The 15,816-nt window shown below is 43.3% G+C and overlaps 2 protein-coding genes across 2 annotated transcripts in view; both read left to right on the forward strand.

The window, feature by feature from the left end:
* Positions 1-10,182, forward strand: part of rpgra (retinitis pigmentosa GTPase regulator a) — a 15,051-nt gene extending 4,869 nt beyond the window's left edge. The window contains exons 9-13 of the mRNA XM_050049673.1: positions 101-122; positions 214-220; positions 1,854-2,379; positions 2,505-2,584; positions 6,037-10,182. Coding sequence (XP_049905630.1) covers positions 101-122; positions 214-220; positions 1,854-2,379; positions 2,505-2,584; positions 6,037-10,056 — 4,655 coding nt within the window. The 3' untranslated portion in view covers positions 10,057-10,182. The remainder of the gene's footprint in view (positions 1-100; positions 123-213; positions 221-1,853; positions 2,380-2,504; positions 2,585-6,036) is intronic.
* Positions 10,183-14,060: 3,878 nt separating this feature from the next.
* srpx (sushi-repeat containing protein X-linked) overlaps positions 14,061-15,816 on the forward strand; it is a 28,357-nt gene continuing 26,601 nt past the window's right edge. Inside the window, exon 1 of the mRNA XM_050049834.1 lies at positions 14,061-14,206. Within this exon, the coding sequence (XP_049905791.1) occupies positions 14,146-14,206 (61 nt within the window). The 5' untranslated portion in view covers positions 14,061-14,145. The remainder of the gene's footprint in view (positions 14,207-15,816) is intronic.

A 15,816-nucleotide genomic window follows, 5' to 3' on the forward strand; every position in this document is an offset into this window, starting at 1 on the left:
TAATTGATTAATTAATTAATTGTTGCAGCCCTAAAATATACTTTAAAGATACACTATGCAGGATTTTCCTGAAGACTCTTACAGAGGTAATCCCTCTCAGTCATCTCTGTGACCCACCTCCGGTATGTGGTTGTGTATTTATCTGAGAGACTCTGCCCTCTGCCTGGATGTTCTTATGTTGTTCCCTTTTTCTGTGGGTGTGCTCCTCCACAGTGCTGGGGTGAGGTCAGGGCTTTATAAAAATGGAGCAACCAGGTGACCGTAAGCAGCAGGCATCCAAGAGACAAAGCACAAAAACCCCACAAATATAGTGAGGTGAAACAGCAAACAAAAGAGAATCTTGGCGTTTATTTTCACGTCCCTTGATATGTAGTATATTTATCAACATTAACCAACAATACTGCATTGTACACCTTCAATAACTCTCCTTATTTTATGTTGAATTTCTGAAGAAAACTTTTTTTTTTTTTTTTTTCATGCCTCCATGGTGAACAAAAAACACAAAACAGAGAAATGGTGAATCAGAACTAACCCTTGAAACATCAAAGTCACACAATAACACAAATAAACTAACTGATGAAGGCAGTGGTAGACCAGTAACTCCTGTGTTTAGCAAGGTAAAATTACTGTTTTTGTTAATGTGGTTTGGCTTTGAAGAGATTATAAACGACTTTCACTTTCCACTCAGTTCACTGTCAGAAAGGGCTGTCTGTTTGTGGAGTACTGAGTGTACAACTGGAAACATGAGACTTGGATTATACTGCATGAGTTGTGTGAGAATTTGTAAATGAATGCTCTGATACATTGTTAAACGTGGTTGCTTATGACTTCAATTCATCAAGAATTTTATAGGTTCTTGGATTCTTTGTTCACCACAGGCAGGAGACAGTTCTCTTCAATAATTCAATGTGATTTGAATTTTTAATTTTTAATCCATGCCTTCATTTTATGCTGCTTATGTGGGTCCAGATCGCAGTAATTTATTTCAGTCAGGAACACTGCAGTCAAAGGCAACTTTTTTTTTCATTTGCAGTATTATCTTTGGTGGTATGGCTCTGTTCTGGGGCCCCTTTGCCTTTCCTCAGGCCTACGCAGAAAGCCTCTTCCACGTGCCTACGGGAGAGCAAACCTCCCTGCCCTTCCATGGGCTTACATGGAAAGCCTAAGGCAGAGAGAGCAGCAGCAAAGACCCCCCGGAAAACAGAACAGAGCAGCATCAATGACAAACAGAAATGACATTGATAAGTCAGACACAGCATGAAAAGGAGGAGCTGGGGTGGAGGCGGGTTGCAAAGCGGCTTACAGAGGAAGCAGCAACAGTAGGCAGGCCAGAGCAGTTTAAATAGAGCGCCCTGAATGAGATTTTCCAATTGGTTGCATAGAAAGGAATCATGTGATCTATCAGCTGATTCCCTTCCATCAGTCAGCTGCTCCATCAGATGACTGGGCTGTTTGACATTAGCTGATGTATCTGGGATGTGTGCTGAGTTTGACATTGTGTCCTGCCTGAACTAACACTCTGCTCAATTATATTATTGGGAATTATACTGGTGGGAATTTCTGAAAAAATAGTCCATATTGTCCCAACATACTTTGACCAAACAGGTATTAATTTGGATTCTATGTGGTATTTAAAGGTCTTACAAAGTCAATCTAACCTGATAAACCCTGCAAAGCTTGTTCTCAGCTTTAGGTAATTGTAATCACAGTTAAACTCCAGTAGGGAGCAGTGTTACACCAAGTTGTAGTTCTGCTGCAGTGCCACCAGCTGACTGGTTGGGGGAGCTCCATCGATGTGATTCAAACCTCTCACTCAGTGCTGTTTTTGCTGTTTTTCCTCTTCTGTCTTTCAGGGAAGCTCTGTGGAGCTGTTTGGGGAGATGTTTCAAAACCTCCCACGTCTGAATTCTGGCTTCCTCAACGCCTCCTGGCAAACCTCCAGAAACATCCCTACCCCTAAAACTCTTTCAAAGGACCGTACCACCCCTTCATCATCCCCAAAACCACAATCAGAAGTAACACTAAGCCCTCCACTCTCCCCCAGATCTCCAGTGTTATCCTCTAAGCCATCAAGCCCACGTTCTCAGTCATCAAACACCTTTCAGTATAAATCCCCCACCGCTGCTGCTTCCCCTACGTCTAAATCCAAAGAGCTGCCTTCTTCTTTACTCTCACCGAAGTCTATAACTAAACATACCACACCAGTATCTCCCAAAAAGACTGCAAAGAAAAGACTGTACAGAGTGGCAACCGCTAAAAAGGCCTTAAATGAAGAATCTCCTCTTTCACCTAAAGAGCCCTGCAGCCCCACAAGACCCTCCAGTCATACTTCCAGTAAACATCTCAGTGAGGAAGAGCATCCTGCCTCACCACAAACAGGTATTTTCAACCTATAATTTCAGCCACTGCTGAGCTCAGCTTCATCTTGCGAATCCATGAAAGTATAGCCATAGATACTCTTATGTGGAGCCGTTAAATTAACCCAGTCTTTGTCTGTTTTTCAGAGGGAGAAACTGTCCAAGTTGTTTTAGAAGATGTGGAGGAGAATATCTCTGAGAAAGAAGTCGACTTTTTGCCAAAAATGGTGAGAGAAGTTTGACTTTAATTGAGTAGAGGAATACAAGATAATGTCCACGGGGTCATTAACACAGAGTCAGTTCAGTTTTGTTTTCCTCTTCAGGCTTCTTGGTTGTGGTCTAGATTATGTGCACTCCAGGGCAGGAAGCAGCAATGTTGCAAACTCACTGACTTTTCCAGGAAATGTGCATAGCTCAGCATACATGTGTGTGTCTGTGTGTGTCTGTGGAGACAGTTTCCATTTTGGTATGACACTGGGGTGAAATGTGAAATTCAGCCAAGTGTCTTGATCTGTAATTTTTCTCTTTCATTCGCTTGTTCTCCCCAAAGAATGTGTGTAATGAATGTGTTTGGATGTGTTTGGGCTCCAGCATCAGATACACAAACACATACTCAGATACACACACGATGCTTTGGAAGAGTTGGCAGGAATCTTGCCACATCTCATCAGTGTTTGCACAGCCAATGATGAAGCAAGCTGTGAAGGAGTCTCCTGCGTTGTTGTGTGTCATAGTGCAACATGTGGTGCTCGGTAACCCCTTCCTGTCCTGGTCATAAAGTTATATGGGCTTGAGTCTGTAGTGGTGGAAGAAGTATTCAGAGCCTTTATGTAAGTAAAAGTAGCAATACCACACTGTAAAAGTACTTTATCACAATTAAAGGCATTCAAAATTCTACTTAAGTAAAAGTCCTGCAGTATCATCAGTAAAATGTAAAATGTAAAAACATTTTTTTTCTAAAAAGTGTTTAGCAGTGTCACCTCACAGGAAGAGGGTTTGAACCCTGGGTGGGGGAGCCCTGCTGTGTGGAGTTTGCATGTTCTCCCCTTGTCAGCGTGGGTTTTCTCCAGGTACTCCAGCTTCCTCCCACAGTCCAAAGACATGCAGGTTAACTGGTGACTCTAAATTGTCCGTAGGTGTGAATGTGAGTGTGAATGGTTGTCTGTCTCTATGTGTCAGCCCTGTGATAGTCTGGCGACCTGTCCAGGGTGTACCCCGCCTCTCGCCCAGTGTCAGCTGGGATAGGCTCCAGCTCCCCTGTGACCCTCAACAGGATAAGCGGTTACAGAAAATGAATGAATAAATGTTTAAAACATGCTCTAGAAAGGAATTTCTGTAGCTTGAAACAAGAATAAATAAGGCAGTTTTCTTTACTAGAATTATGATAAATTTAATTTTAGAAAATACCTGAAACAAGTTTATTGGCATTAAAAACAAGTTTGAATATTCTGACAGCACTGTCCCTAAAAAAAAAGAAGAAGAAAGAAATAAGACATTAAAGAGGAGCTACACTAGCCTGAGTGTCAGACTGAAGCTCCCAGAACCTTCAGTCTGACATGGCTTCCATTGAAGGCGATTTACAAGGGGGAGGGAATTTGATTTTTCCCTAACCAATCAGTAGAGATCAATGACTTACCCAGAATCTGACTCATTAGTATCCATGCCTCGGGGGTGCCGAAAACAAGCGAGCATTGCCCGTTTAAAATGTCTCCATCGTCGTGCACGCCCAGCTGCATCGCCGTTAAATCCAGTTTAGCAGCTTCCTTAATTTGGTCCTCCATTAACGCGAGTAGTGGCGAAATACCTCGATAGCATCGTTAATGTGGTCTGTAGGATCTGTAGCGGTCGCCATTGTTGCTATCCTCACCAGTTACCCACCGGTGCACAGCTTGACATCAGCGTGGTGCTGATTGGCTAATTGCTAGACCCGCCCCCACCCCCGGCGTTCATTGGTCCTTCCATCGTTTGGACGAGATAAATTGCAAATTCATTGCAGTATGCCAGACCAGAGATGCAAGCCTACTCAGTTGAGTGGGCGGGGTCTATGGTCTGTAACCAGGCTGGAGCTACACACATTTTCCAGATTTAAACATGTTATTTATATGGTCTAAGATGGTCCAAAAATATTAGTATACGATATGATACGGTACGGTACGGTACGGTACGGTACGATACGATACGACTCAGGAGCTGAACAAGTGTTGCTGTCTTGCAATAATAGACCAGAAGAAATGAAAAGCATACACCATTAAAAAAACAAACATAAAAACACATACTACATATGACAGTATTGCACATCAGCCACTCATGTATTACACATAACACCAGCACACAACAGAGCACCCTAAGCCATCACATGAACATGAACAACTCTACCAAATCCAAAAACTAGAGAGCTAAACCTCAAATCTGTGCCTTCTAGATGTTCTAGATGACACTGAGAGCACCCAGAGAAATGCTCTGAGTATGTGGCAACATTTTCTGTTTCAAAACTGAGAACACTACAATGGAATAAAGCCCCCATTCATTGTCTATGGAGCAGCTCCAGACTTTATACTTGATGACATCACAAGTTTGAGACTTACTTCTTTGGTCTCTGGCTTTGAGGGAGTAGCTCATGTTCACAAATAGTGGTTGACATTTTCTGGGCCATGAAAATAGCATTTTGGAAATTCTTAATTGAGGTGGTGTTCCACTTTAAGTACTGGAATGACTCAATAAGCAGATTTTGTGCACTGAAAATGCATCATATCATACAAACTTAATTTTTTAAAATAAAATTGTAATTTTAGGTGTCAAAAAAATGCAGTGAAGTCAAATATTTCACACTGAAATGTAGTGGAATAGAAGTACATAGTTGCATAAAAATGAAATTCTCAAGCATAATACAAGCACTTGGATATTATTACTAAGTAAATGAGCCATTACTGCTCATGTATGGGCATCACAGTTATTGAACTTGCATTCAAAGGTCTGCTGTGTGAGGGTGATTAAATGTCTGTTTTCATCTGACGCCCCACTGACCCCCAATTAACCGCCACCTGTTTATCTCCAGTGCAGATGGGAAAATAAGGATTCCTCTCATCTTCTCTCAGGCGTCACCATGGTTTCCTATACCTCCCACCCACATCTGTATTTAACCTGACAACAGATTGGTTGATGACGGATCAGTCATTCTGTGATATGCATGTTCACCAGTCACATGCTGCAAAGAAAACCCATATAGTCATTTTTCTATGTACGTTTCAAATCACACTGGACAAAAATGTACTAAAAAACTATTTGTTTCTGACAGGCAAAATATACTTTAAACTGGCAATATATTTTCTTCCCATGTATTGTTTTCGACATAATAATATTTATAGTTAAAGATTAACATCTACGCCTACAAAAGCTACTGAAATGTCTCTAAACAAACTGTCCTGTTTTGAGTGTTATGGCAGTGTGTTACTTACCGAACAAGACACTGCTTCCTTTAACTAGAGCTGACATGTTTTTGGCAGTAAAACACAAAACATCAAATGCCGCAACTTCACATGCTGTCACGTTGATTGCAAGTCTGTTGCTGGTACAACTTCACTTTTTTTTAATAACACATTATTATCAGGCATACGACCTTTCCTGCCAGTTTTATTTTTACATCTGACTAAATCCCTGTTTTCTCTGTAATTTATTACAGGCAAAGAAAAAAGGCCGAGCTCTGAGAAGAACTACTAAAGAGGCAGAGCTGTTGCAGTTCAATGAGAGGGCAGAACATAATTCCTTCAAGGCCTCACCCACAGAGCTCCTGAAAGGCTCTTTAAAGAAAGAAGTGACTGCGCTGAAGGGCTCAAAGAGTCTGAAAAACACACCCAAAAAAGTCACATCCAAAGGCAAAGAGAACATCACCAAGCAGCCCAATAAAATCAAGACTCATGAAGACAGGCAAGTTCAAAATAAATCACCAAAACTATCAGCATCGAGCCCCAAAACTCCACAGTCTGTGCGGAAGACTCTGACTGAAGCACAGCAGAGGCTGACTGAAGTGAAGAGAAATGAGAGGAGAAATAGAAATGTGAGAGAAAATAATATAAATCAAAAAGATATGAAAGCCAGCACTTTCAAGAAAAACTTGACACCAAAAAAGGAGGGAAATAAATCACCCTCTTTAGAGAGGACATCTCCTGTTATTACGGTCACTACAGGAAATGAAGCAACCTGCATATCTTTCCAAAGTGGAAGTTTGTCGTCCGTAGAAAAAGATGCAGAAACCCAGAGTGAAACCAAAGACGTCAAACCTATTGAAGAGGAGACACAGCAAGTCAAATCAACTCCAACAAAACATTCGCATAAGGTTAAATCTTCACCAGGGAAAGGTCAAAGTATAGCAGTGAATATAAAATCACCACCAGTGAAAAAGGAAACCACACCTGTCTCCACACCTGTTCAAGACATCACTAAGAAATCACCAAGTGTGAAATCCACACCTGTGAGATTTAAAGAGGTCAAATCCACACCAGTCAAAAACCAAAGTAAAAGGACAGAAAGTACTCCAGCTAAAAGTAAAGGCAAAGGGAAAGTTGTGGAAAAAGAAGTGAAAGCAGCTCAAAAAACCAAAAGTAGAACTGCAGATAAGGAGAAGATACCTGAAGGTGACGGCACTAAAGCAAAGGATAAAAAGAAGGCAAAAACAAAACCAGCCGGAGAGGGAGGAGATCATATCAGAGTTAAAGAAGAAGCTCAGGATAACACAAGCGCCAAGCCAAACAGTGAGCAGACTGAAGCTTCCAGCCCGCTGTTATCACAGCAGGATACACCTATTGAAGCGCTCTACAACCCCATTTCCTCACAAAGCACTCAGAGAACAGAGACGGTTTCAGTCGCTGGTGCCAAATCCCCACAAGGCCCGGCACCTGTTGATAAGGATCTGCTTGTTCCTGGAACACCCAGAGAGGATCCTCCGAGTCTGACTGAAGAAAAGCCAAGGCTGGGGGAAATCCTCGGCACGGCAGCTGCTCTTCTTCCTGTTGCTGGGATAGCAGGTGCTGCTATGGGGGTCCTCGGTGAGGCAGTGACAAGCGTAGGTAGTTTCCAGTCCGACAGTGACACCATTTCTTCTACAACATTTAAAGCACCTGGTCGAGGGAGGCAATTCACAAAGCAGAGTGCGGTTATGCAACCTTCCTTTTCCTCAACGTTGTCACAGGAGACATCAAATCCACCAGAAGACAGCACCAAGACAGATGTTCAGGTCAAGAAGGATGTCACTGAAGACGAGGAAAGTGATGACACCACTCAGTCACAACTGGCGGAGGTGAAAAGTGAAGAGGCGAAGAACAATGGCACAGACGTGGAAACTTCCCAGCAAGAACATGAAGAAGATGAGAAACCCAACAGGGATCATGAAGGAGGAGAAACAGATACTGAAGATGAGGAAAAGAAGGAAGATGAAGAGGGGGAGAGTGGGAGTGATGTGGAGGACAAAGAAGAAGAGGAAGAGGGAGGTGAAAGCAGCGAGGAGGAAATGAGTGTTTCTGGAGAGGGTGAGGAAGAGCAAGATAATGAAACTGCAGAGGAGGACGGTGAGGAGGAAACCGGCTCGAGCAGTGAGGAAGAGGATGAAGGAAGCGAGAAGAGCGATGTCATAGATGCTGAAGAGGAGGAGGAAGCAAGTATAGAGGAAGAGGGTGGAGGAGGGAGTGAGTCTGAGGTAAGTGAGGCAGCAGAGGAGGAGGAGGAGGAGGAGGGAAGTGAAGAGGCCAGTGAAGGAGAGAATAAAGAGGAAGAGGAAGAAAGTGAGGTGAGTGAGGACGAAGAAGATGAAAGTGGGGAAGAGTCTGGGAGCAGCAAGATCAAAGAGTCAGAGGAGGAGGAGGATGGAGAGGGAAATGACTCTGATGAAGATGACAATGAAGAAGAAGAAGAAAATGAGGTTGACGCAGAGGAAGAGGGTGAAACTGAGGAACAAAAAGATTCCTCCGAAAGTGAGGATGAGGAAAAACACTCGGAGGAAGATGAAGAGAGTGAAGGGGAGGAAGAGGACAAACAGAATGAAGAGAGTGTTGAAAATGAGAAGGAGGAAGATGACAGTGAGGCTGAAGAAGACGAGGGTGAACAGGATGAAAAGAGCGACAGAGAAAATGAGGAGGAGGAGGAGGAGGAGGAGGAGGAGGAGGAGGGGGGTGAGGGGGAAGCGCCCTCAGATGAGGGGAAAGCCGAGGACGAGACTGCGGAGGAGGAAGAGGAGGATGAGGAGGCAGAAAAAGAAGAAGATGAGAAGGAGGTTACAGAGGAGGAAGAAGAGGATGAGGGGGACGAAGATGAGGATAAGAGGGAGGTTACAGAGGATGAAGAAGAGGATGAGGAGGAAGAAGAAGAGGATAAGAAAGAGGCTACAGAGGATGAAGTAGAGGATGAGGAGGTAGAAGAGGACAAAAAGGAGGTTACAGAGGATGAAGAAGAGGATGAGGAGGAAGAAGAAGAGGATAAGAAAGAGGCTACAGAGGACGAAGAAGAGGATGAGGAGGAAGAAGAACAGGATAAGAAAGAGGCTATAGAGGATGAAGAAGAGGATGAGGAGGAAGAAGAAGAGGATAAGAAAGAGGCTACAGAGGATGAAGAAGAGGATGAGGAGGTAGAAGAAGAGGACAAAAAGGAGGTTACAGAGGATGAAGATGAGGATGAGGAAGAAGAGGATAAGAAGGAGGATACAGAGGAGGAGGAGGAAGAAGAAGAGGGTGAGGAAGAGGAGAATAAAGAGGAGGTAACAGAGGAGGAAGAAGAAGAGGGTGAGGAAGCAGAGGAGGAAGAAGAGAGTAAGGAGGTTACAGAGGAGGAGGAGGAAGAAGAAGAAGAGGGTGAGGAAGCAGAGGAGGAGGAAGAAGAGAGTAAGCAGGTTACAGAGGAAGAGGAAGAAGAAGAGGGTGAGGAAGCAGAGGAGGAAGAAGAGAGTAAGCAGGTTACAGAGGAAGAGGAAGAAGAAGAGGGGGAGGAAGAGGAAGAAGAGAGTAAGGAGGTTACAGAAGAGGAAGAGGAGAATACTGAGGGGGTAACAGAGGAAGAAGAAGAAGAGGGAGAGGAAGAGGAAGCAGGGGAGAAAGGAGAAGAGGAAGAGAGTGAAGGTGAAGAGGAGGAAAAAATGAAAAGAAAAGAGAAAATGAAAGCTAATAAAGAGGTGACAGTAGAGAGTGATGAGGAGGAGGAGGAAGAAGGTGAAGAAGAGGAGGAAGAAGGAGATGAGGAAGAGGAGAATGAAACAAAGACGAAACCAAAAACAGATACAAGACTCTATAATCAACGAGAAAAAACAAAACAGGGACGAACTGAAGGAAAGAAAGGTGGTTCTTCTGAGGAAAATGAAGATGGGGGTGAGGAGGGTGAGGAAGAGGAGGGAGAAGAAGAGGAGGAGGAGGAGGAAAAAGGACAGGCGTCAAATGTTAAACAGAAGGAGAAGGAAAAAGAAGGGAAGGAAAAAGTGGAAGAGGAGGAAGGAGATGAGGAGGAGGAGGAGGAAGATGAGGAGGAGGAAGAAGAGGAGGAAAAGGTCAAATCCTCAAAAACAAAAACCATACAGACGTTGCCTGCCGACAGAAAAGACAAGCAACAGAAAGAAACGCCAAAACCAGCGCCGAGGATGAAGCAGAGCGCTGCAGAGAAGAAACCAGACGACCCTCAGCAGTTCTGGGACGATGTTCTGCCTCAGTACCTCGACCTGCAGTGATGTCATCGAATAGGACACACACTCAGCACCTCAGGGGTTAATGCAGCACAGTGGAGTCAGTCTCAACCCAAGTGTCAGCTGTCAGTGTGTGTGACATTTTGTTACTGTCAACAAAATCCCATTAAAGACCCAAACCAACAATGCATTAGTCTCTCAATACTTTACCACTTCCTGTCTCTGTCTGTGGTGCTCAGCCCCGAGCTCGTTCATTCCTACTGAAGACATTCATTTTTAAATATGGATCACAAATTGATAGTTTTATTTTTGCAAACTTGACTCAGGCTATACAGAAAACCATGAGTTTGTTGGGGACTGTTTTCAGTCGTGGACTTATGAACATCTAAGGTGCTATCACACCTGTAGTTCGGTTCATGTGGTCCACACCAGATGGAAATTCATCTCAACTCAACTTAAATGTATTTATAAAGCACATTTAAAAACAACTCATGTTGACCAATGTCCCTCCCACTGTCTCTGAAGATGCTCCAGCCAACCTCATCAGGCAGTTGGCTGAGGTGGGAGGGTCGTTGCCTTGATTGAGCTCACCTGCTCACCACATTAGCATAAATAGGTTATGGGATATACATGGCCTTTATCAGGGTCAAATATGAGACTGCGGACAGGTTTCATGATCAGCATATTGGTGTACCTGTTGCTAAAATCACATATCTGCTATCATAAAATCCTGTGGCTGATTTGTTTTCTTTCACATCACAAACAAACCGCACTAGAGTCTGCTTGGAAGCGGACCGAGACCCACCTTTTCGAGCAGTCTCGGTTCGGTTGTTTGGTCAGCACCAGGGTTAGATTGACAGAATTCACACCAGCCCAAGCGAACCGGAACAACCATGTAAACCACCACCTCACCTATGGTCATGGGCTCTTTGTAGTGACCAAAAGAATGAGGTCGCAGATACAAGTGGCCACAATGATTTTCCTCCGTGGGGTGGCTGGGCTCAGCCTTAGAGATAGGGTAAGGAGCTCAGACATCCAGAGGGAGCTCAGAGTAGAGCTGCTGCTCTATCAAAGGGGGTCAGTTGAGGTGGTTCAGGCATCTGATCAGGATGCCTCCTGGGCGCCTCCCATTGGAGGTGTTCCGGGCATGTCCAACTGGTAGGAGGCCCCGGGGCAGACCCAGAACACGCTGGAGGGATTACATATCTCATCCCCCAAGAGGAGATGGAAAGCGTTGCTGTGGAGAGGGACATCTGGGGTGCTTTGCTTCAGATAAGCAGTTGAAAATGGATGGATGGACTCTTTTCACTGTGCGCTCTATCGTTCACTATGCTCTCTACATCTGTAGACACTGTTGCTTTTTGATGTAAAAGTCTTATCACTAAATTGTTCATTTTGGTCTCATAAATGTTTTAATATTTGAATTACTGAGGGAGCGCCTTGTTCTGCCCACATACCGGCACATTTTTGTCTTTGTCTTTCTCATAATGAACTGCAGCAGTCAAATGTTCATACCTCATTATTGTGTCCCTGTGTCTGTTCCCTCCCTTTATGCTGACAAAATCCCTGCTGAAATTACGTACTGTACAAGTGCACTGTGTTGGGTAGAAATCAATGCTTTTAAACGCTGAAACCTTAAAAAAATCAAACGTATCCTCAGAGAAAACAGCTGCTAAGTGTGAGTCGTGTAAACAATAGTTAAACACAACAAAACAAAACCCAGAGACGATCCAAAATCCAAACTCACCACATCAAAGTGTCAGTCCAATCCTCCAGAGTCAGGTGAGAGAAGCTGGAGTCAACTAACTTTTTCTTAAGAGACATTTCAGCTGAAGCCACATTATAAACATAATTACAGCTCAGGGCAGGAGATCCTCCTCCGCCACACGCCTCCCCTTCCTGCTTCCCGTCAGGACAGAGAACACTTCAACACCTTCATGTGTGGACTCGCCCCCCTCGCACTCTACATGACCAAACCTCTCGCAAATTAAACACTGATCAGTCTTTTAACAGCTCCCTACTTTCACGCAGCCATCGTGCTGTGTGTGTTTGCGTATAAACCAGAGTGATAATCAGGTATAGAATACTGCGATGCCAATGTCAAGAATACAGTATGGTTACTATGGAACATTTCATCAGAACAGTGTCGCTAGGAAACAACTTGGATCCAACTTCCTATAAAATGTTCACATCATTAGCGAACAGTGAAACAGGCAGTAAAGTCTACCAATGTCAGAAGCTGGGAAATGTTTCCACTGTGTTACTGCTGCTTTTTTATTGATGTCGGTCTGTGCGTGTGTGTGTGTGTGTGTGTGTGTGTGTGTGTGTGTGTGTGTGAGAAGAAGGAGCACTACTGTATACCCAACACAGTACATACTAGTGATGACCTGCAGGATGAACTATATGCTGTATCTTTTCATGTCTTTTGAATGTACAATAATGATGTCTTAAAGTGTTCATAATGACCCAATTATTTTAAACAAAAATCACATCTTTGTAGGACTTATAAATTTGTTAAATTTCCTCCTGATTTCAAGAGTTTACCAGTCAAACTCCATTAGAAAATAGGCCTTTTTGTGAGTACTGTAAAACTTTAATTAAAAGCCTAGTCCCAATTTAACGGCCAGTCCCTTACACTAGCCCTTGTGGCTACACATTTTGACAAATAAAAGCCTGTCTCAATTAGACACCTAGTCTGGTTGCCAAGCAGTTCTTTGGATGTATAAAAGCGGGTTGTTGGCTACTCACTTGAGTAACGAACAAAATGTTAGTTAACTGTTTAGATCGTGCATAAGAATATCCTCCTGAGGCATGAACTTTTGTTTGGTAAATATTTTTAATTTCTCCTAGCTATTTGGGATCAGTAGGACCTGATAAGTACAAAAAAGTTAACAATGTCAATGATAATAAAGTCCCAATGTCCTCAAATGAGGCGATAATAAAGTCCCAATGTCCTCATACGAGTACTTCCTAATCAACAGTGTCTTACCTTGTTACTGTTGCTAAAATTGGTCAAATTTGTTGCCATTTCAAACAACAAATATTATTAAGCATAAATTAACAAGTTTCAACCATAAAATGTGATCAGGTTTTGGACCCTGTCTACTTTTGTGTTGGGATCAGCTGCAGACTGACTTGGCAGAGATGGCTGCCATCTTGTTTTTACATGGATTAGTGTATTGTGCTCTTACCGCCACTAGAAACACACTACAAAAAAGTGTCCACGAATGAGGACAACAGGTCTAAGTTAAGTAGAATGTAGTATAAAGTCAAGTAGAGTAAACCTAAAACGTGATGTCCTCCAGACAGTTCTCATAATCCATGGTTTTTGGTTGTGGGATGATTTAAATGGTGTATAGCAGTGATCCACAGCAGGAACAGGACAGCACCTCACGCTTTTTTTTTTCAACTTGAGTTCAATGCGCTCTGGCAAAAACGCCAGGCACCTAGAACGGAGACATGCCAGGTGCATCGCAACACAAAAAACACGAATGAAAAGCTTAATTCTCATTAAAACAATTACAAAAAGGGGCCTCCAGCTGCTAAAATGCTTTCTGTGTGATCAGGGCCTAAAACCTCAATCTGCTCTTACATGGCAAAGACGAAAACACAGAAGAAAACCAAAGAAGAAAAGGTTTAACTTTCACAGAGATAGATCCATGTCTCTGATTGGTTGCATTTGTTCAGGATAGGAAGATTCTAGCAAATGCCATTAGTAGCACCAGGGGGAGACAGGGGTGATTTTTTCAGATTATCTGTCTCATTAATAAAAGTTACCTACTGTGTCTTTATGTAGCCACAGTGGGATCTGAATACTTTTTCCACCACTGAGTGGGAGCGCCTCAAAACTGCACATATGTGATTACTTGAGAAGCTGTGCCTGACCACTGTGGATTGTAAAAGGGGTTTTATAAGGAGAATTAAGCCTGAGTGTCCTGTGATGATAATCTGGTCCATGTCACAGTTTACCCACAGGGGTTGGCACAGCCTCGTGTATCATGCCGGTGGCCTGACTGTATTTGGAGAATCCTCCCTTGTTTCTGGAGCAAGAGGCGGGCCTTTGGAAAGCTGGAATGCGCTGGAAGTTTTCCTGTGAGCTCTCTCTTCACATGTTGGAGAGTCCCGCGTCTCGATATGGACATGTGGCCACTGGTGCTCCTGTTCGTCCAGCTCTGCTTCTGCTCCGGATACGAAGGTAAGGACTTGACAAAGACCCTCATTCACCTCCTGGACATTGTCAACTCTGCTGGGACCATGAGGATGGAATAAGCCAACAGTTTATTTTAAGATCAGTGGGGAAAGTTTGGGATGTCACTGATTTGTGGATGGATTAAGATAAAACGCTTTGTGTTTAAAGAAGATTTATTGTGTAATTTTGCGCATGCATTTGAGGCTTCTTATCCTCGCCTCTGGTTTTTGGTGAACCGCGGTGTGTTTACGTGGAGGAGGGGGTGGACAGCGGGGGGAGTGCAGTGTGCATCTGGGGGACGTTTCTCTGCACAGAGCTCAGTCTGTGGGACTTATGAAAGCACTGCAACTGTAGTGTAAGTGCAGGGCAAGTTTACTTTGTGCCCTCTCTTTATAATGCATAACTAAGAGCGACCTTTTAATAAACTCTTTGAATTAAACTGCTGCAGGAGTTTCACATCTTGGAAGTATTAACAGAATGTTATGAGGAGTTTCTGTGCTGGTGTTGTGAAGACACAGGACTCTTTCACACAAACTGAAGTAGAGCTGCAGTGATTAGTCGAGTAATTGACTTCTACTGTATATTTTGATAGTTGAATTATAATCTTTTTAAAATATATCATGGTAAATTGATTATTTTTGGACTGTTGTTTGGATAAAACAAGATATTTGGAGACTTCACCTATATGTGATGGACCTTTTTCAACATTGTCTTACGTTTTATAGACAAAATGATTAATTGATTAGTTGAAAATAACACTGAGTTTAAGCATCCAACAATACCGAACAAACAGACTCCCCAAAAAGATGTAGCCAACAAGAGCTGGGCCTGTAGCCTGCAGTGAGGAGCTGAAATGACTTCAAAGCTCAAGTCTGGATGGAGTATTGTGTGTGTGTGTGTGTGTGTGTGTGTGCCTGTAGATGATTCGAGAGTGGCTCACCACTGCCGTATGATCATACAGGCTGAAACATGAACACAAGCTGCAGAGCAGATCTACACTGACAGACTAAAAACTGCCTTTTCAAGCCGACAGTGAGAGTCTGGTCTGTGCTTGTGTGTGTTTATGGGGAGTTTATTTTACAGGGGTGTGTTTGTGTTTGTTCCGGCAGCCAATTAGCCAGTTGAGTTGTTGAGCGTGCATGCCTCAAATCGTGTGCCAGTGTACCAGAATTACTTTTTTTTTTTTTTTGCACCCTTTGCGCTCTTTTTTAACAATGGAAATTTTTAATCTTGGCCTGAGGTCTGCATGCATTCTTACAGTTAAACCCCTCTACACTACAGCGAGTATTCCTAAAAGCTTGATCACATTTTCCATGACGATTTTTGTGCTGATGTGAGTCTGGGGGAAGATTCATCCTCCACACACAGGGAGTAACCTGGGGAAATGCCAGCAAGCAACATCACTGGAGAACAGTCACTCTGTAAGTGTGCAGTTGTGTCTCTGCTGGTGAAGGGAGCCTCACAACAAGTAGATCCTGAATAGCCTCAAAGGAAAGCCCCAGGAAACAAATCAGGACTCAAGTGATAATAGCTAAGAGGTAGTTACTGTTCTAAAGTGCAGGCAAAAACACTTGGAGCAAAGAGAAGACTGCAGCTTACACTAAAATGAACTGACC

This window comes from Epinephelus moara, chromosome 7, assembly GCF_006386435.1.
Source record: "Epinephelus moara isolate mb chromosome 7, YSFRI_EMoa_1.0, whole genome shotgun sequence".
Taxonomy (NCBI): Eukaryota; Metazoa; Chordata; class Actinopteri; order Perciformes; family Serranidae; genus Epinephelus; species Epinephelus moara.